This window comes from Falco biarmicus, chromosome 3 (assembly GCF_023638135.1).
Source record: "Falco biarmicus isolate bFalBia1 chromosome 3, bFalBia1.pri, whole genome shotgun sequence".
Taxonomy (NCBI): Eukaryota; Metazoa; Chordata; class Aves; order Falconiformes; family Falconidae; genus Falco; species Falco biarmicus.
In genome coordinates, this window is record NC_079290.1 from 48,535,521 (window position 1) to 48,557,444 (window position 21,924).

Sequence of the window (21,924 nt, forward strand, 5' to 3'; positions counted from 1 at the left end):
TGTCCCAGGTCTGTGCTCCATCCTTCAAATGCATTTGGCTCGGGGGTGTTTTTATCACGTGTTTGCTATTTTGCATTTTTATCCATCTTAATTAAGGGTGAAACTTTTAGTCAGCCCTATACAGATGATAGTGAGCAGATGCTGATGTTCTGGAGAAAGCAGTGATTGCAGTCAAAGCCATCACCACATCTGCACAACTCTACACTTCTAACAGAGGGGATTCTGTACCTTTTAAATCTCCTACATGACTTTTGACTTTACATCTGACATAATTTCTCATCTAGATGGTAAAATTGTTTTAGAAATAGAAATTGCAGCCCCATCACTCTCAACAAGAGCATCACGAGGCAAAGTTTCAACATGGGAAAAGGATGAAGGAAACCCACAACCCCTTTCCTAGCCATCTAAGCCTCACCCAATGCCCAGAGAGGCACGGCAGCCTGCTGTTCCCTGCTGAAGCCTGCTTTCCTGCTGCACACTTTGTGATGCAGCCAGCCTGGCTGTTCCCCATCTCTTCCAAGGGAGTGGAAACAACTCGGGGTCTTACCTCACCTCTCCCAATTTGCCATTTAAAGGGATTCCTGCTGGGAATTTCAAGGTCTATATGTAAATAAAGGGATATCCTGAACACAGGTTGGTGTTTTACCAGCTCCTGCTTGATGGAGTATATTAGGGATAAGCTCTGAGGGACATGGTTTCTGCGCATACCATCTCTCCATCCCTGACTGCAGCTGGAACTTGAGGGGAGCAGAGCTCTGACAGTGCTACAGGGAATCCTTGGCTTCTCACATGGTGTGGGACAGTTTGAATAAATTAAGGACAGTAATTGGGGTGCCTCTCTCTGCTTTTATAGCCAGCTTCTGACTTTCCTCCAGGTTGCAGGTGTAAAAGAACAGGGGCACAGCCACCCAGGAGAAGTGTTTTGAACGCACAGTTACGGAGCTGAGGCATGAAAGATCTGATGATCAGGCAAGGCACCTAAACTGAAAGTTCCTGTTTTACTCAGCATCTACTAGTCCATAAAAGCCTGTGGGATTCAATAAGGTAGAGAGGATCATTACCTGAGGCCTGGGATTGCAGGGGGAATGAGGAAAAGCAACTCAGAAAAGTGTATTTAAACAAGCATTCATTCTTTGCAGAACTTATTTCTCGCTTTTAATTTATCTGCCTCTCAGTGTTTAGACAGAAGTCATGTGAGCTTCTGAGCTGCAAGGACAGAGGAGAACGTGTGCATCAGTGCAGAGTGCTGCTGGAGCCCTGACAGTGAGAGGGAGGCAGAGGGAGCCTGAGAGGGAAAAGTGGTGGGAGCTGGAACAGCAGCAACTGCTGCTACCACGTTTCAGCTCATGCCTGGGAATCGACTCCGCTGCCAGCACTCCCCTCTGAAGGTGTAGGTGCCTCAGGTTCAAAAGTCCTAGAAGGTCGGTGGCACTTCCAGAAGCCAAGCAGAGCTGCATTATTTTTTCCTTTTCCTGCTTAGAACATCTGTTTGAGGACTCTGCTCCTTTTCCTGGACTGAAAGAGGTAATTTGTGTCATTAATGTGTCTCTTCTTTGAAAGCAGGTATGGGATCAGGAAAAAAAATAACTCAGGACAGAATGTCAGGGCAGATATGGGTGGTGGGTTTCTCTATCCCTCCTTTATAGCAGAGCTTAGGCATTAAGGAGCCCCTGTCAATAGGATACAGTCTGACTTAAAATATGGAGGATGGGAGAGACAGGGTTAAAGTGTGGGGGTGGATCTGAGCTGTTTCCCATCTGATTTGTTTCTCTGTGCAATCTCTGAAAGCAGAGGGAAACTTTCCTTGTGCACCTGGAAGGGACAGCACTTTCCCACTACATAGTGCGATGTAAACCTTGTAATTATTTAATATGAATGCAGTTTGCTTAAATCTCTGCTTGGCAAATTACAGTTCCCATCACAGCAGAGCTCCCCTTAACACACACAAGTTTCAGAGGTCTTAATGTCCGGCGACTGTGATAGCACTTTTGTTTCTTTCCCTCTCTCTTTCCAGCCTACTGGCCTCCTACTGTCTGCACTCCTCCTGGTGTTCCTCCTGCCCGTGGGAGCTGAGTCCCTATGGATGCCCCGGTACAGATTTTCCGGGAGGAGACAGAATCCACCTGCTCCCCGGTGCCCTGTCGTGCCCCCAGCACCAGCGGCAGCTGGCTCCTGGGCTGGGTGGACTACGACAGCAATGCCACCGGGGCCTTCGGTGGCACCCAGCACAACCACACCAGCATCTCCCCTGCCATCCCCATCATCATCACTGCTGTCTACTCGGTGGTCTTCGTTGTTGGTTTGGTGGGAAATTCTCTGGTCATGTTTGTCATCATAAGGTAAGGGGTTTTTGAGCTGAAAGAGGTGCAAATAGCCATCCCTAAATTTGGGAGGATGGGGGAGGGCGTAGTTTATGGGAAGCTCTCTGGGTGTGTATACATGAGGAACTGAGAGAAGGCAACTGGAACGACCCAAACCTTTTCAGTCACAGAGGTTTGCCTGAATGTGCAGGTCGAGGCAGGAGGGAGAAGCCGGTTCAAAATGTAAATTCTGCAGCCTGCGCGAAGGTGCTCTGTGCCCCAGCCGCGTTCATCGGGTGCCCTCTAGGGATGAGAGGCCGCTCTCATCCCAGGGAAAACGCAAGTGGAAGGAAGACATTCCTGCAAGGCAGCACTTTTCCCCTGTGAGGCGAGCCGTGGACACTGATACATTGCTGCCTTGCCACCTAGCTGCTTGTTTAAGGAGGTGGGGGGAAAAGGAGACGATAAAGATAGGTGGAAATGCTTAATGTAAAGCATGGGATGTTTTGTCTCTGTCTAGTGGTGTTTAACTCCAGTTGTTGATGTTGGACTGAAGAAAGCAAAAGCAGATGCTGAAATATCTGTCTTATTGTTTCTCAGGAAAGAGGAGAAAGCTATGTTCATTACTTTTTCATACTAAACCACTTAGTGAAATGCACCAATACTTACACTTGCAATTACACTTTTGTATTGGTGTATATTTTAGCTTGCATTATGATTTCTCTCTTTTTGTCCTTTTCATTTGCATTTGATACAAATGTTTGTACAGTACAGATCAGTACATGCTCATCAGATAATAAGCAACCAAGGGAACAGAAATCATAGAATCGTTTAGGTTGGAAAAGACCTTTGAGAGCAAGCCGAACCATTAACCCAGAACTGCCAAGTCCATCACTAAACCATGCCTCCAAGCACCACATCTATGGGTTTTTTAAACACCTCCAGGGACGGTAATTCCCCCACCTCCCTGGGCAGCTGTTCCAATGCTTGACCACCTTTTCAGTGAAGAAATTTTTCCTAATATCCAATCTAAACCTTCCCTGGAATAACTTGAGGCTGTTTTGTCTTCTCCTGTTGCTTGTTATCTGGGAGAAGAGACCTACCCACAATCATGAAACCTTTTGGAGTCTTTCTTCATAGTCCATTTGCATCCAGCAAAAAAATGCTAAAAAAGAGTAATTGTGGCGTGTTCGTTGCTCAAATGAAATCAGATTGTACACAGAAAGAAAAATGGAGGTATTGGAAGGGATCTTGTTAGTAAAGCACGCATGTTAAGTGTCAAGCAATTGTGGGATGGTGAAATAACTGTCAGACTTGATATAGGAGGAAGTTAACTCGAATGATGAGGTACTTTACAAAAAATGAGTTATAACCAGGTGAATACTCTTGAAAAATGGAAATAAAAATCCCCTATGATAGTCAATGCAACAAATAAAGATGCCTGTGGTCAATTTGGGGAAGCTAGTTGGCTGCAGCTTTGTGATGTTATGATTTTTATACCCCTGCATGCCCTTTTGCCCTTCATTCAGAGTAGAGATTTCATTTCTTTTTGTATCCCTCTTGCAAGAAGAGAGTCTCCATACCTGACACACATAGAGCTGCAAAAGCAGAGATTTTCTAGGCCATCAGTCACTAACAATGATAGTCATTTAACTGGCCTGGTCAGTGGAAATAAATTCAAACTTAGCCAGAGCCCTAAAAGTTAGCACATATTGATTATACTGGTGCATACGTATTTCCTTTTTTCTCTCCTGTTACCCTCCTAAAATTATTTTTGTGATGGCCTAGCTAGCTATGGCTCATTCCTACTAGTTCCTACATTAGCCTTTTGCTTCAGTTTCCTCTTGGTCCATCTTTGATTACATGACCAAAAACATAAATTAGTATGACAAAACACCTGTTAGTTTTTTTATTTTTTCTTTTTTTTCTTTTTTTTCTTTTTTTTCTTTTTTTTTTCCAGTATCCTCATGTCCTGGGTTTTATCTGTGGCAAGTGCTTTAACCACTGCTAGAATCATTAGCTGAATTGCATGTATACACACACGTACAGTTTCAAACGTTTCTTATGAATTTGAAATATTCCAAGGGTTTGTGCAAGAGGTGCATTTTCTTTATTTTTGTCCTAACTTATCATCCCCTTGTCTCTTTCCCTAACATCCACTCTGTATGATTGTGTCTCAAGATGGATTTTCATGACCCATTGAAAAATGTAGCCAACAGTGATGTCCTTTCGTGTGGAAAGTGAAGGTCTGTGGGAAGTTTGTGAAATAAGGTGGCAAGGGAGGAGGGGATTTTGTCCCCTGACCACCCCATGTTGCCTCTCCTCCAGCTGTCACAAGTTTAATGGAGGATGGGGACAGACTGTGGCTCTTCTTTACTCTCCAGCTGAGCACAGAGTTTGTGCGAGGCCCCTCACTGCTGTTCCTCATCTCTCTGAATTCCAGATCTGCTCTCCTCCTCCTAACTTGCTCTGGACTGGCAGGCAAGGCAGGCACAGCTGCTACTCCCTTTGCTCTTTTAAACAACATCTAATATTGTTAGAATGGTTTGGTTGAAAGGGGCCTACAATGATTATCTTGTCCAACTGCCTGACCACTTCAGGGCTGACACTGAGTCACCTTTTGGGTGACACAAACAAGATCCCTTATGTTCTGAAATTTTCAGTGAAACTGTTGAAGTGCCAATGCTGCAGTAGATTCAGGAGACTCCAACTAGTCTTGAGATGCCTCAGAAACAGGCTCAAATTCAGCCATAAGCTGTGGCATAGGCAGGCTTTGCCCAGTTCCTTCCTTTAATACCCCCACAAGAGTGTTTTTTCTACTTCTGCCCAAGGGCTGCTAAAGAAGCTCATGGAGCCCAGCGAGTCAGCATCTCAGCAGCTTGTGTGTAGAGTGCTGGGTGTCCGAGATCTCCTTCAGGTGTGGTGGGATGTGTTTCTGCTGAGAGGGAAAACCCTCTCAGAGTTCCCTCAGAGGGAAAAAAAACCCTCAGGAGAATGGAACTTCAATCACATTTACAAGGTCCTGAAAGAAAAATAGCTGAGTTTGATACAGCTCCTGTAAACAGAGATTTGTGTTAAAGGCTGAGCGGGAATGGTACTTTAGTACGGTGGTGGCATCATGCCTGTTGAACCACGTCTCAGGAGACCTGGACTCTTCTGTTTGTTTTGCTACCAGGCATCAACACTTTTTCCTGTTCTGGCAAGGTCATTTAATGGCCTTGTGGCTTGGTTTCCTCACATGCAAAATGGAGATGCTGGTATTCACTGTCTTTGAATGCACAGCGACCGTTAGATTTAAAGGCCAAAGCCCTATCATTAAAAATCCTATCAGAGCAAGACCAGGACTATTGTAAGCCCCCCAGGCTCCTCGGGCACAATGAGGGTGGTTATTTTTAACGTGCAGAAAGAGCTCTGTGTTGAGTACTCAGTGCAACCTGCACTCTGCACGCCCATTGTGGTGTGGATGGTTTGTGGGACCTCTCCTCATGTTTGAATCAGCTGTGAGGCATGTGCACCAGCCCCAGGGGGTCTGCTGTCAGGTCAGCAGCCGGCCGGGTGGCTGGCAGTGCCTCACTCACGCTGAGCCATGGAATGCGGGATGTGATGGTCTCCTGTGACTGCCGCTTTTCCTGCGGAGGGAGTAGGAGAGAAAGAGGTCATCACACTGCCTCTTGCACTGGTGGGAACTGCAGATACTGTGTGTGAGAAGCACAGTCCTTCTCTTGTGGAAGAGGAGAGGAGGCATGAAATGAATGTAAAGAAACCAGGTGAAGTTATCTGACCTCACCTGAATAAAGTTATAGAGATATGTGTGTCTTGGCATGATCAAAATCTATCTCAACCCCAATCCTTTTTCCTTTGAGATTGGGTTTAGCTCTGAAGTAAACGTTTCTGGAGGTGAACTGGCTGGCTGAAGCTGATAAATAAAATTACTTGTCCTTGGAAGCAAAAAGTCTTCTTCCTCTCTTCCTTCTCCCTCCTGACCTTATTCCTCTAAAATTTAGGGCTGGCTTTAAAGAAAATGGTACTTTCTTGTGATAGCTGGAGGGTAAGAAAAGTCACCTGACTAAAGTTACAACTTTAAATAGGGATTTGCCTTTATCAAAACCATAAATATACTATGGTAAAACCTCTGGTAGATGCTGTCTCTTATCCACTCCAGATTCACTTTCTCTATATATCTGCCTTACTCTCATTGTTCCTGAAGTCATTTGCTGAGAGCAGCTGCTATCATCAGGATCCTAAATAGTCAAACCTGCATTTATTTTAAAATTCTCTTTCAAGTTTCCAGTGAACAGAATAATTTCCTACATTCAAATTCAGCTTTAACAAGAGGCTGTGTCACAGATATGTAGATTGATTCCTAGGGGAAAAGAGAAAGCTTGTATTCCTCTGCTTAGTCTAATGTTGAAGAAAAAATGTAACTGGTAGTACATGTTTGTTCTTATATTCATCGAACTGAGTGGCAACTTATGTAACAGGAAGAGTCTATTAAGAAATGTCATATAAAATCGACTCAGTTCCAGTCTGTTTTTAAATCTTCTCCATCATTATTTCCAAACAAGAATGAAATTATAGAAGAAAATTCTGCAAAAAATAAATTGATTCAATATATTGGTTTAAATCAAGAACAGATTTTGATAATATCAAAAGATTACTTGTTAATTTGCTTTAAATTATTGTTCTAATTTTATTAAAATATATTTGGAAAGAATATTGCTCTGAAATAAAAAAATGAAGGTCCAGAAGATTCAGCCTAACTGACTACCTGTTCCCTATTACTTGCAGTTGGTATGATTTCATTCTTCTATGAAAGCAAAGGTTTGGCTTCTAAAAATAAAGGCCAAGCTGTACTATACTTTAGTGAAGTTTATGGCTTTTTACCTTTTTTTACCCAATCAAAAATTTGCTATCTTACTATTATCAGTACAGAGGTGTCAAAAGGATTGATAGTAATTTATCACAGGACCTCAAAGAGCATCTGCCCTTACCTCTCTGAATGGAGGTAATTTTGATAGGTTCTGCAGGGTTTGGCCAAACTAGGCATAATTTTCATCACAGCTTTGAAGACTGATCATTACCAACAGCTTTTACAGATGGCACAAAGACCAGGGTAACAGGGAAAATGGAAGACGACAGGTTTATGAAAGAGTATTGGTAGTTTGACAAGCATAGCACATTTATATGATGTTTCTAAAACTTTTAATATCCTACTAGACAATGACTAAGTGAGACCTGGGGTTTATAAGCTGACAAGAAACTCAACATGAGTTCCTGGTATGATGCTGTGATAAGAAGAGCTAATACTGAAAAAGCAGAGAGAGCAGAGGGAAAGGTTGGAAGGAATATTTACTAGAGGCAATATTAGAGAGAGGCTATAGCTTATAGTGAGTAATCTGTTTGGCTTCTGAAAAGTAATTTGGTATCCATCCAGACACTTCCGCCGGGCTAGCAGCCAGGTTGTCATTTATTTCAGAGAAAGGCGTAACTGGAATCAGTGTAGGGAAGCAAGACGAATTACAGGGATCCCTTTTGAAATGGCAGAAAGTGAAGACTTACAAGAACTTTTGAGTTTGGCTACTGGCAAGGCAGAAAGCTTGAGAAAGCTTACCTGGCCTGTCCTCAGCCGGGAGAGCGGTGGGGAAGCTCACGCTCCTGGACGAAGTGTGGGGAGGAAGTGCAGTGGGGAGATGGTGCTGGGGAGGACAGGCTGGCTGAGCCCTGCTGGTAAAGGGGACAGAGTGAGCTAAGAGTGGGGACCCTTCATTTCGTTTTTCCTGCAAGGGGATTCTGAATTTGCTGAAAGGGTGTTGTCCCTTTGAGCAATAAGATTTATTCTCTTTGCCAGGCAGCCTCTGTCCTACTCGCTTCCCTCTCCCACAAACACACAGGAAACACTTTGCTAAGAGAGCTCATGCCCTTCATGAAAAAAACCAGTCCTTCCAGGAGATAAGAACAATGGGAAAAGTGTATGTTACCAGAGACAGAGACTCAGCACTCACCAGGGCAATGCACCTGTAGCAAGTAAGAAGGATTAGGATGAGCAGTGTAACAGCCTGGGAGCTCCCCACAGCATGACTGGTCACTGGAACACATCTGCAGCAGTGTACAGTTTCTCAAGAGGCAGTCAGCTGCTTGACAAGGTCTAGATTCATTTTAATAACAGAGGCAAACAATCAGGTACCTAGTCTAAGCTAATTGTCTAGGCTCTCTAATAATAATAATAATATTAGGCAGACTGGTTTTAGATAAAATACTTATTTCATAAAATTCTTCATTCTCACTATTTTAGTTTAAGCCACAATTAATCACAGCACCTTGACAATTCTCTGAGCTCTCCTACCAAAATCATGCAAGCAAAAATTTTGCAGTATTGCTGTTTCTGACATTAAGATTTTTTCTTCAAAAAAAGGCTCTTAAGCTCACATAAAAATATTAAAAGTCCTTATCATAGAAGGAGGAAAAAGTTCATTTTTGTAAGTAGTGTGGATTTTTCATTTTGACCAGGTTATATGTAGACTTGAATCTCTTTTCTTCAGTTTGGAAACTGGTTCTTTAGCTCAAGAAGGAAAGCTTCCGCTTCTGATCTAAATCTGCAAGATCTTGTTCAATCTCAGTTTATGGCTAGTTCAGAGGAGTAATAGTAGTGGTAAATTGTAAGGTTTTTAATGATACCTTCTAGCATTCAGGTAGATTATCCTTCCTGAGGGGAGAATAAAAGACAAGATCATGCCTTTCTTCTTTAAGCTGTTTGAAAATAGGTACCTACAGGTGCTCTTTAATAAAGAAAATTCCACTTTAGGATACTATTTTGTAGGCAGCATGTGCAATTTTTTGTAGGCTCCTAACAATTTTAAAGACAGGTGATCTTCAAATATGTGCAGTAACAATGTTTGTTTATATTTAAAGTGTTTTCTAAGGTCCTATGTACTGCTAAATTCTGGCTGTCATTTGAAAGGTGATAATGACATATAACCCAACATGAACATGGAACCACAGCATATTGATTTTTATATTCTTTAAATGACCTCCAATCTTAGTTTCATACTGGCAATAAGCCTTCTACACTGAATTACGAAGATCCAGAAGGTAGATGAGCCACCATTTTTACCTGGTATGTGTTTGGAATAGATCCTCCTGGGTTGTATTGTTTATTTATTTTTATTTTATTTTTATTTTTATTTATTTTCATTTTTTCCACTTGTTCTGATGCAGGATGATATTGAGTGTGCCCTGAAAATAGCATTGAGATTTAGAGCTTTCCTGACTAAACTTTTCAGCTGCTTAATCTCTATATACTTCATTCAGAGGAACCTAGTGGAACAGAACCTGCATCCTGCTGATAGGTGTTACTGTAATTTGGTTTTAGATGTGCTTTAGCTTTCATTTTCATTCTCTGACTCAGGTAACTACCGCAAATATTTGTTTGTTATATCTCGCATTTCATGCTTTTGTACTTTCACTCTGCTACTGGAGAATGTTGTTGTAGTGTGTCTGTTAGTCTCGCTCCCTTCCTCATCCCTCATTTCATACTGCAGGGAACATTTCAGTCTATTACAATTACATGAAAAAAATTTGACCAAAGCCTCCTTCTCAGCTTTTATTAGCTTTACTAATGTTACAGTGCACATCAGAATCATGCTCCTCTCCTCTGCTTGAGATAATAACTTTAAGGGGCTCTACTAGCAGATTTAGTAATGCATTTCAATTTTTTTCTGAAATCATACCAACTCTTTAGTAATATGCTTCCTTCTATTACCACAATTTTGTTGATAAGCTTAGGCTGGAGGTATGATTTCTTCCTATTTACTGTCTTAAAAAACTGTTCAAATTAAGTTCTGCTCCAGAAGGAAAAGTACAGTAATGATGAATCAACTGAGAAATGGGGAAAATTTTCTAAGGGTCAGTCTAAAGTCAATCTCAAAGAACTTTCCACTTTTGGGAAGTGGACTTAGCCTAAATTGTGATAGTTTTGAGAATTTAACTTTTGACGTTATTTAAAATATGCTCCTTACAAACTCTCATCATGTATTCATAAAAAAAAATACACCCAAACCAAAGTTTTATTTTTCATCTTGACTATTTTTCTGCAGTTTCCATATATCTTCCAATTATCTAAAGTCTACAGAGGCTCGAGGCCTGCTTATAGCTTGACAAGCAGTCTCAAGATCCACCAACCAGCTTAAGTCACCAGAGGTTTTTCTGCCTCTTGAAATTAGATTCTAGCACCTGATTTGAGACAAGGACCTTCCATTTCTAATACTACATAGCTGTCACCTTGTTGTCGTAACAAGTTGTCACTTTGTTATGAAATCCCAGTATTTAACAAACCAATTTCTACACATGGGATTTGCCATGAGCAGTTTATGCAACAATGGTTTATAAATATTTTAATGGTCTTTGAAAGTTGTATCTCAAAGACAGTAAGAAAATGTTTGTAATTAATTACCAGTGTGCCATCTATGCGATAGCTATGTCCAGGCTTCCCCTATCTGTTCTGCTAGTCTAACTAAAGGAGATAGCAGGATTTTTTCCTTAAATGAAATTCAGGTATTTGATCAATAATTTTAATTTCACAAAGGAAGATGATTCCCTTACTTGAGCACTGTTTTGACCTTGTTCAAGGGCAGATTTGGGTGAATGGAGGGCATGGTGGGAAAACCCCAAACCACATAATATAATATATATTTTGGTGCAATTGAACAAATTGTAGAAAAGCGCTTAAACCCCTTGTCTCATGTTTGAGTCAAGACTCTGTCAGGGTCCACTTCAAAGTATCTGACAACCACAGCAGTCAATCCGTTACTTTAACTGGACTTTTGATTAAGCCTGCAAGCACATATCTTCAGAGGCATGTAGGCATTTAATAATTTTTAGGTGTTCAGTTAAATACATTGAAAGGAGTTTGGATGATTGAGTCCAGATTCTCAAAGGCATTTCTGAATTTTATGAACTTCTAAACGAATAATGGTTTAATCTATATTGCCTAACAGCTTTAAAGGCTACCATCTCATTTAGATGGAGGCCAACGCTTCCACGTGAAAGAAATCAAGCTCTTTACATTACTAATATGAGATCAATGACTTTTAAGGTTGCATCAGTAAAATGTGCTTGTATATAACATTGCTGAGGTTAACCAGCACACCCTTCACCCCTGAGTTAGGTACGCATGATCCCTTTGCAGTGCCTGGGAGAACTGATTGCCTAAATGTAACAAAGCATTTATTGGAGCAGTTTTTATTGGTCTCCCACTTTCTTGTTCAAAGTCTGGCAAAAGAGAGGTCAGGTGCCTATTCTGGCTCAGAATGAGTGGCACAAGGAGGCATCTGTGGTCAGTGAACTGGGGTGGATTTGGGCAAGGCCAGCTAGTCATGGGATTGCCAGGCTGGTGAGCTACAGCAAAGCATTAGATGCACGTCAGCTAAAGTTGTCAAGGCTGGGATAGTTATGTGCATATGTGCCCCTGAAATAAGCCAAATCTTTCACAAAGAAAGATTTATGGTGGGAATGGCACACTGTAGGTTTTCTTCTCCCCTTTATATTTTCACTTCCATATAAGGCTTTGATTTGTTTACATTGGAAGTTGTCCAAATGCTGATGCTGGAATGACTCTGTATTTCTTACTACCTGTGAATGACAAGACATCCTTCATGTTGGATCAACAGTAGTGAGCAAAATTATTTTTCTTAGATTTGCATTGGTTCCATAGGCCAAAAAATCAAAATTGCTCACTTTACATATCTAACATAAGCATCACGTATACAGAGAACATGCTTTATGTTGCAGCTTCAAAATTTTGAATATTGAAGCTACCTGAAAAACTAGTTCTGTTTTGCAAAGGGTCTTTCCTATTCTACCACTGGAAGACTGGGGGAGGAAAGAAAGGGGTGGTGGAAAAATATGGTATATATGGTCACAGCGTCACACACAAGAAAGAATTGAATTAAAGTTGCAAGGAACAGGAAATGCTGCATATAAAGACTTTCAAATATTTGAGTTTTCAAGGCTAATAAAATCCTTTTAGTTATTTTTCACTAATTTTCTGATTTTCTTCAAGCAAAATGGGTCAAACTAATTCTTCCATATGTAAAAACAAACTTTCACTATCCAAACCCTGGGGGAAGTTTTTAAATATCTACAGAAGTAGTTCATAAGATCTGTTAGTTACTTCATCTCTGCTTATCACAGGGCACTTCATTCATTTAATTATTCTTGTATCAAGTGTAATAAATTGCATTGGACTGAAGCACACACTTTGCAAGGCAGCAGACATTGATTTGATGATATCAAAAGGCGGAAAAATTAATCCTTTCTTATGTAATTCGTTCCCAATAATAGTCATTTTAGCTGTTAGGAAAAATCTGTCATTGTTCCTAAGCTGAGTTTGTCTGGCTTTGACTTTTATGTATTTGTCATCGTTATACTTTTTTTTTTTTTTAGTCTGAAAGAGCTCTTCAGTACCTGCTTGTTTCTCCCTGTGGAGGTCTTTAGACACTGTAATCAAGTCACCTCTTGGTGTTCTTTCAGATCAACTAAATGTGTTGAGCTCTTTAAGCTACTTACAGTAAGAATTTTCTCCAGTCCTTTTACTTATTTTGTGGCAATTTTTATGCATCCATTCCAACTTTTCATAGTCTTTTTTGCAATGTGAGCAAGACAACAATTCCAAATATCATCAGTGATGTCCATAAAAGTAAAATCCCCTTTCCACTACTCCTTTTCAGACATTTGATAGGAATGAGTCTATTTTAGCACAGATTTGCAATCTGTTTAGTGAATTTTTATTTAGTCTTACAGCTGAGATGCACTTAGAGCAGGTTGGGGTTTTCTTACTAGAAGGAAAGTTACTAGTCTGTTAATATGTCTTATATTTGTTTCTCCTAGCTATATACTCTTGTATTTGTGTTTGAGCAGTGCTTTTTGGGCTATAACGTGATCAGGCAGGCTGCCTCCTCTGCTGGAGGGCCTGTTGAGGAGATTGATCTGGGAGGGGGCAGGACCCCAGCTCTGACTGGCAGGTGCCTCCTTGCTCTGCCTTTGGTCTTGGAGAAGCTCAGACTGGGACAGAGGGAGTCTGGACCATGGGGGTCATACCATCGGTGTAGAGCTTTTCTTGCTGATTCCTTTTGGCTCTCTTTGCTCAGAGATTTCTAATGCTTCACTGGCTGTGGCTTTGTTCAGGATGTGAGCCTGGGCATGGTATCCTGGTGGGAAGGCTTTACTTTCTTTTCCCTTCCACTTCTCCTTTCTGTGCTGCGAACCACTGCTTGGTGTCATTTTGTCAGTAAGTAGTTATTAGAGTGTTTTAGAAAAAATGCTATTTTTAACATTTCATGTTGGTCATAAAATGACATTTCTGCCCATATTTTAATTAATAGCTAATTTACATATTGGGCACATTTTGTCAACACTACTCATCATCTTTTTAAAGTTATTTTTTAATTTATACATCAAAGTTTAAAAGGCAAATAGACACATTGCCCTACATGTTCATTAGCTGAATTGATTGAATATGATATTGCTGCTCCAAATTATTAATGACATACAGCAAAATCTAGCTAGATGTATTTCTGTGTGTGTTACACGTGCACATTTTAGTTTAGGCACACATTCAAAATATGGGGCTGAAACAGTTTTGAGAAATAAAACCTGTCATTGAATCTGATAATAAATTAGCAACAACGAGCAAAAGTAACTAACTGGGGGAAATAATTTCAGAAAGGAGTGTTAGGTATACCTCTGTGTTAACAGGCTCTCCTTCATCCTTTGTGTCCATAACAGAACTGGAAGCAGTCTTTTACACCCTGGAGCACGGGCTGTCCCCCCCCAGCTGTCACCGGAGCAGAGCTAAGCAAAAACCCAGATCCTATTCTTCTGTGTAGGCTGAGGTTCTTCCTGCTGGACAGAGCAAGTGCTCCATTTCAATGAAATTAAAGGATGCAGAAAAAATATTGCTTTGATTGGGTTTTCCCCCCCGTGGTATCCAACTTAAAGAATAATCTTTTACATTAGCAGTCATGAAAGAAAGGACTGGCAAAAGCTGATGAGAAGAAAGGAGGAGAAATTGGAAATGAAGCAAAAAAGAAGGAAAATGACTAAAACTTGCATAAGCTGGCATCACTGTAGTGAATTCAAGGAAGAGAAACTACCATATAAGAGGCAACGTGGCCCAGCAGATGTCACAGTTAACATGGGTTCTTACTGGAGAATGGCATAACTCTTCCTTCCACAAAACAAACCCAGAAAGCTCGCGATCATTGACAGTTAGCTATAAGAAAAGGAAACACAAAACATTCTGATCACTTGCAAATGTAACAATGACATTTTCTTGGAGAAAGATCTGAGAAATTGAAAGGGAAACCAGCATTTGGCTAATTAGCTCAAATGTATTTATATACCTGGTTTTGCTTGAGGTGAATAGTTCTAACTGCTAATGCGGGTGCTGAGAGACTGAAATGTGTTTATAATTATCCCAAGGGTCTCACTTTTGTATGCACTGCCATCATAAATTAGGAATGACAGAAAAACCCCAACTATGGCAAAGACTGTCTAATAAACTGTTACATATCTGAATGTGCATAATCATATTTTGAAATAATACAGCCTTACTGTTTTTGTTCTCCAGATACACAAAGATGAAGACAGCAACCAACATCTACATTTTCAATCTGGCTATGGCAGATGCACTAGTTACCACGACTATGCCTTTCCAAAGCACTGAGTACCTGATGAACTCTTGGCCCTTTGGTGATGTGCTCTGTAAAATAGTTATTTCAATTGACTATTATAACATGTTTACCAGCATATTCACACTGACCATGATGAGTGTTGATCGATACATTGCCGTGTGTCACCCTGTGAAGGCTCTGGACTTCCGTACACCTCTCAAGGCGAAGATAATCAACATCTGTATCTGGCTATTGTCCTCATCTGTTGGTATATCTGCAATAGTTCTTGGAGGTACCAAAGTCAGGGAAGGTGAGTGTGAGCTTTCAAAATTCAATCTTTCTGCTTCTCAAATGACATAAGATGTAGGTTCTAATATTGATTAAACCTGATCGATTCCTTGTTCAAAAATTATGTCTAAATTTCTGACATTTTGAAATACATTGTGGAACATTACAGTATGACACAAATCATTTAAGCTTAGATGCCCTGGCCGACTAAAAGAACAAAATGCACTTTGAAGCATTGTCTGTGCTAGAATGAGACCATCAAAAACTACTGGCAGACAGCAGGGGAAAATAATCAGGAATTTGATCACAGTGGATTGATCAAAGATCAGTTTAGGATGAAACTTGAAATGTGGGCTTAAGGTGCTTTTTGTAGGTGTTGTGAGAGTTGTTCTGATGAATTTCCAAGAGCAGAAACTAGATTGCCTGTCTTCAGTATAAATATTAAAGCTATCGTTAGCACTGAGACTGAGGAGCTTATTATCAACAGCCATTTCAGAGAACTTGAAGGCATGGTGAAGAAAGGAAAAGTCTGGAGAAAGAAAATCAAGCTAAATGATACATGTCAGTATTTCAAATTCTTGTTTAAAAGGGGACGGGGATGTATATGGAGGCTTGGGAAAGCTGAGAATAAGGATCAGCAGAGGAACTGGGAATGCAGATCATGGCAGGGAAGCAACTACAAGAACATGGAAATCTTTGAGATCTGTATGCAGACCCCTGTGGGCTCTGCTTGAAATTCATAATCCATGAAGGACTGTGGATTGAGCCCCTGTAACTGGTGACTCGTTACCAAAACTGCCCTACTATGGGGTTAATCTTACTTTGAAATCCTCCTTGAGAAAGAAAGGGGAGAAGCATTCTAACACACATATACTTCATACCCACAGGCATGACTGCAATGCAGGAGCACCTCAGTGTCTTCAAAAGGTTTGAATCCTCTAATGATGTCCTTGGGTTGGGGCCATCTTGTTAATGGATGGCTCAATAAAATACAAGACAAGCATATTTATGTGGTGGTAGTCTTTTGTTTGAGAAGTAAATAATTTTTTACAAAATGATAATAATTTCCTGAATTAATAACCTTTTCTATCAGAAAGGTTTAACTCCTCTGAAGAGAAACAGCAAATTTTACATAAGGACACTGTTTTGTCTGGCAGAGACAATAAATGCTGTGCTTTAAACTATTTGGCATAGATCAATGCAAACAAAACATTTCAGTAACAGCTGCTCAAGGGCTGACTGATTTGACTGAAGATGTATAGATTTTGTTCTTGTTGTTGGTCTTCTGGTGAGTAGATGACAGAAGAAGCCTCTAGAAACTCTTCTTTCAGCCCTTTGGGGAATCAAGTGTCGTGGTCTGCAGTGCTGTAACTCTTCTCCCCAGTACAGTTTTGACAGGGTCTATAAAACAATGTCTAGCTCAGGAAACATTAACTTTCAGGCATCTTCATTTGGGAAGAATGATTGTCTCGCTGTGTATGAGATCTTGAAGGCCATGGGACGTTGGCTTGGTCTGGTGTTTTGTTGGAGCATGCTTAACTAGCACAATATTTCTATATTATAGTTTCTATCTATATATTCACTATGAGCATCACACATCAAGGGGCTGCTCTGAGGCCAGCAATGTTTAAATGCCTTTCCCATGCCACGTGGCAGGAAGCCTGTTGGGTTTTTTCCTCTGAAACAGAGACTAGTAATACACAGCTCAGCTGGGCCAAAGAGGCTGGAAATTATTGACAAATGCTTGTCGGGCCCTACTGTTCAGGGCTGCTTGTCTGCTTTAAGGTCTCTCTTGAGCATTTAGCACCAATTATCTTGTCTGCTGTGTTCATAAATTGTGCTGATAAATGCTGAAGGGGAAAAGCAAGGATCCTCCCTTTGCCTGACAGCTGGAGCTCACGTCCAAAACTTTATCTTATGTTCATCAAAAATGTTGTTGTTTATATGCTACAGGGCCTCTGTTGGATTTAGATTTAAACAACAACTGAACATCAAATGGAAAGTGATTATATTTAAAGTTCCCACCCCATGCTCAGTTAGTCCCTTTTGTTCTCACAGTACAGGACGGCTGCCAGTGATGTCCTTCTGGGTACATTTTCCCTGCAGAATAAACTTTACATCTGTGTAAATATTCCCCCTCTGGCCTTAATGCTGAAGAATTGTTCACTTAAAAGAAATTTGAAAATTGGAGGTACTATTAGTATTGCCAGCAATAGTATGAAGGCTCCTTTTGAGTGCAGAGGAGTATGGATGCCTGAAGGTAACACAATTAATGTATCTAACAGGAATGTATTTACTATGTCAAGATTAAGATTAACGTTAAATGGTACCTTGTCATACACATTTAAAGATATATTTACACTGAAATACCATCTAGAATGCAGTATTTTTCCTTAAATATATCAATGTATTTGGAATATTTGGCTTTCAGAGTGGAAAAGGTCAGTATGAAATATTAAGTACTTAGTTTGTGACAACGTACTTCTGCTTAGTTCTGTTCTTAGTTTCCAGTAAACTTTAATGAGATGTAAGACATCATTAAATTTGTATTTGATAATTTTGAATTCTAGAATACCATTGCCAACTACAAATTCTATTAAAATGTAGCAAGCATGACCTGATTATTTTGATAAATATATGAAATTATGTCAGTAGATCTGAAAAGGCAGTTTCCTCTAGGAAGGGGTTTCAGTGAGTAGCTGGATGTGGTCTGGAGCTGTCATCCCTGATCACACCTCATTTTTATCTAGAACTGCACATCTAGATGCATCTTTACTGATCTAAATATCATACCTGCAATAATCACCATGAAAACTATTTTGAAGACAATTGTTGACATTTCTAGAATAAAATTAAGGAAAAGTACAATTATGAAAAACAAAGGATTTAGATAAGCTGATTGAGTGAAACACCCTGTTATGTCATACTTGTGCTTTCAGCTTAGCATCCTCCTCCAGGTTTAAAAGGTATGTCTTTTCACTTTTCAGTTTTCAGAATCATCCGTTAGTTGTTATATTATTTAAAATAAAACCTCAAAATATTTAGCTTTGTCTTCAACTTTTTTATTTGAATGTTTTAGTATTCAATATCATTCAGTAACAGCTTTCTGATAATCTAACTGTGAAAATGTTTGTATGATACCATAATGATATCTTCCTCCCCAATTGTTTTTCAAAACAAATTCTCTGCAATGTCACCTTGATTTTTGAAGCATTTTGATATCAGGGTAATATGGCTTGGTGGAATTTTTCTGACTAGTGCTGCTGGAGACAGATATGAAAACGTGAAGTGCAAGAGTATATTGAAACATTCTACCCTTAGATCTGATTCAATAAGAGCCAATACATAATAATTTGTAGAGGAATAACATATTCAGGAGGGAAAAAGAAGAAAATCTGAAGAATAATGCAGTGCTCAAGAGGATAAAATCTGAGCTAAAATTCAGAGTGAAAAATCCCTGTGTTACCTTGACTTGTCTTCAGTAGAATTTAAATGCTGATAAATTGTAAATTTATCCCTTCTCTTGCCTTGCCATTTATCTTGTTTCTTGGTTTTTCATACGTTTTATATGCTGGAAGGCTCCACTGAGGTCAGAAAATGAAACCTCAAATATTTCATTATTTGCTGCCTCCTGTCAGATGGAATATTTCTGGGATGTAAAATCAAATGACAGCCAGTGACTCTGAATCCTGGCATGGGCAATGAGGAAGGGCGTAGGCTGGTGTTAGTGGCCCAGGTCCTGCAGTCTCTGTGCAGGCTGAATTTTCAGTGGCATAATCTACAAAAAGAGCAGCCTCCATTTTACTCTGCACACACACATATTTTATTTGCTTCTATTTAACTGAAAAGAAACTGTTGCCAGGAAATAAGTTTTTCTGAATGCAAGCACTCCATTTGCACTGAAGAAGGCACGTGGGAAAAGATTATTACACAATTATCATGTATTGGCAAAATCTTCCTATGATCAAAAGCTCATTTAGCTCCCATCATTCACAATTCCAAAAATCTGTCTCCACTCACAGACAAAAACATCTGTAGTTTGATAATAATTATGAGATTTCTATCCATTGAACATCGTACTCATTCTGTCTTTAAATCTCAGCGAGATTCAAATGGAAGCACCTTTACAAATTTTTTAGTTTTGTGCTCTGCATTTTTAGATCTTCCCATGGGAAACAAATTTTACACAATATCATACATTTTAAAAAGATCCATCTCTCTAAGAAATTTCTAGACACAGCTGCATAAAGCCAGTGCAAAGGTAATTGAAAGGTTTCCTTGGAGTGATTTAAAGATAATTCTGTTTATTAATATCACATTACGTGATAATCACTTTTTTCTAGCTTATGCTATGATAATTACATTATTTAGAATATCTAATAATAAAGCAATTTTCTTCTTGGTTCTTTCATTCCTAGACACTGCTAGCACTGAATGTTCCTTGCAGTTTCCAGACAGAGATTACGTATGGTGGGACATCTTCATGAAAATCTGTGTCTTTGTCTTTGCATTTGTTATTCCAGTTCTCATTATAATTATTTGCTATACTCTGATGATCCTACGCCTTAAAAGCGTACGCCTTCTCTCTGGTTCTCGAGAAAAAGATCGAAACCTGCGCCGCATCACCAGGTTGGTTCTTGTGGTTGTGGCAGTTTTTATTATCTGTTGGACTCCTATTCATATTTTTGTGCTGGTTGAAGCATTAGGGGATGTGTCCCACAGTACTGCTGCTATATCCAGCTATTACTTCTGTATTGCTTTGGGTTACACCAACAGCAGCCTCAATCCAATCCTTTACGCTTTTTTGGATGAAAACTTCAAGAGATGTTTCAAGGACTTCTGCTTCCCCTTTAAGATGAGGCTAGACAGGCAGAGCACTAGCAGAGTCAGAAACACTGTTCAAGACCCAGCTTATACGAGGGAAGCAGATGGGACAAACAAACCTGTATGACTAGTCGTGGAAATGTCATCTTACTGTCCTCAAGAAAGAGAAGAGTCCAACGACCTAGGACTGACGCAGATTACCACTGCAGTTTGAACTGGACTGACCTAGACAGATGTTTCTGGAATATTTTAGAAACCCAAGTAGTTCAAACTAAAGCAAGTTTATTATCAACAAACAAGAACATCCTGAAAATAAACTCAAATGAAAAGGACCTGGTCAGGTTTTGGCACCATGCTTGTTGTGCTTGAGCTGGTACCAGCACACACTTTTGAGGAAGACAGGAGATAATGCTGTACCAGCTGATTCCAGATAACGAAAGTTCTGGCTTTTCTCTTTACAATACATAAGGTTATATTAAGCAACATTTGGTCATAACACTGAGTTATGCCACAGACTTCTGTCCCGATAGTGATTGCTTCTGAACTATGTAGTTTGATAACTTGATCTGTCATACTCTTTTACAGTGAAGGGTGTTGCAGAACAATGCCAGAGCTATAATCAATATTGTCCTCAACTAGTATATCTGTAACATTTGTCTGCACTGTGGAAATCCAATTTAAGCATGATCTATCTGCCTACACACCAAAGTGATTTAGTGTCTGTGTATGGTAAAATATTTTGGCATTTAAAAATACTGGAATTTAAGGAGGATCGTTAGTATATTTTTAGCACGTGTTTAATCACCTGTGTGTAATGTTTTCTATGTGTGATTTTCCAAGATGATTGTGTACATATTGATCGTGAATAATATAATATGCATTTTCAGAATGTATTTTGAACCAGAGGCTAGAAAACTTTAAATACTTCATGTGTTACAAAACTGATGAAAAGCCATGCCACATTCATTATATGGGGGAAAAGAATCTCATCCCATTTTCATTAAAGGGGACAAATGGGCACACTTAAAAATAACGCTGTACTCGTTTTCCTGGGCAATTTGTCAGCAGACTTAAAAAAATATTTGATGAGTTAGAAACTGGTGAATTAGCACATGGATTAGCTGGATTGATACAAAGGAAATGAATAAATATACTGGATTCTTTAATGGCACTTGAATGGAAAAGTTTGTGTTTTATTGATGATGATACATTTTCTTTGATATGGTCCTATGAATTCAGTAAATTTCTCTATATTCCAGAGATGGCAAGGCACAGCTACACAAATTGCTGTCTTGCTGAAGGTAAGTTTACGGCAAAACTGAGACTAAACTTCAATCTGTAGTCTTTTGTCTTCCTAATTGGTATATATTACTATCCCTGCTTCTGCTGTTGCTGAAGTTTAGAGGAATGCTCTAATTATCTTCACTGGGAACAGATCTGCTCATTGGACATCTTCCTGGTAACTTTGTCTTTATGCAAAATGATGAACAAGGTGTGTGCCTTCATTGCATGGCATATTTTCTCAGAAACACAGTCTGGTTTGGTCATACTGGACCCGAAATCATTTATGCATGCCAGTATATATCATGGGATTTGCCCCTGCAGCTGGCAGTACCAGTTCCTGTGAAAATGCTGTAGATTCAGCCCTCTGCATAACTGCCACATCCTTTATTGTTAGCACACTCATTTATGTCAAATATTTTTGATATCAGGTCGATAAATGCAGTGCTCCTACATTCATCTTGCAGTACCAAACCAATCCTGAACAGTCAGAGGTGGTCACAGCCTTTCAGTGGCACTGCCATGTGGAGCAGAGCTGTGAGATTCAGGCCATGGAGTTTGGT

General features: G+C 39.8%; 1 protein-coding gene across 1 annotated transcript; it reads left to right on the forward strand.

Annotated features, from left to right (window-relative positions):
* The first annotated feature begins 2,014 nt into the window (after nucleotides 1-2,014).
* On the forward strand, nucleotides 2,015-20,814 carry OPRK1 (opioid receptor kappa 1). The gene is made up of 3 exons (XM_056332045.1): nucleotides 2,015-2,339; nucleotides 14,926-15,278; nucleotides 19,675-20,814. Exons 1-3 carry the CDS (start codon nucleotides 2,080-2,082, stop codon nucleotides 20,205-20,207), a joined length of 1,146 nt encoding a protein of 381 aa, XP_056188020.1. The 5' UTR covers nucleotides 2,015-2,079; the 3' UTR covers nucleotides 20,208-20,814.
* Nucleotides 20,815-21,924: the final 1,110 nt, after the last annotated feature.

Bases quoted from the DNA above. Each gene is read 5' to 3' on its own strand.
- OPRK1 (XM_056332045.1), top strand. From the start codon at position 2,080: ATGGATGCCCCGGTACAGATTTTCCGGGAGGAGACAGAATCCACCTGC. The intron at 2,340-14,925 runs GTAAGGGGTTTT...TTTGTTCTCCAG, and splicing joins GTCATGTTTGTCATCATAAG to ATACACAAAGATGAAGACAG. The intron at 15,279-19,674 runs GTGAGTGTGAGC...TTTCATTCCTAG, and splicing joins AGGTACCAAAGTCAGGGAAG to ACACTGCTAGCACTGAATGT.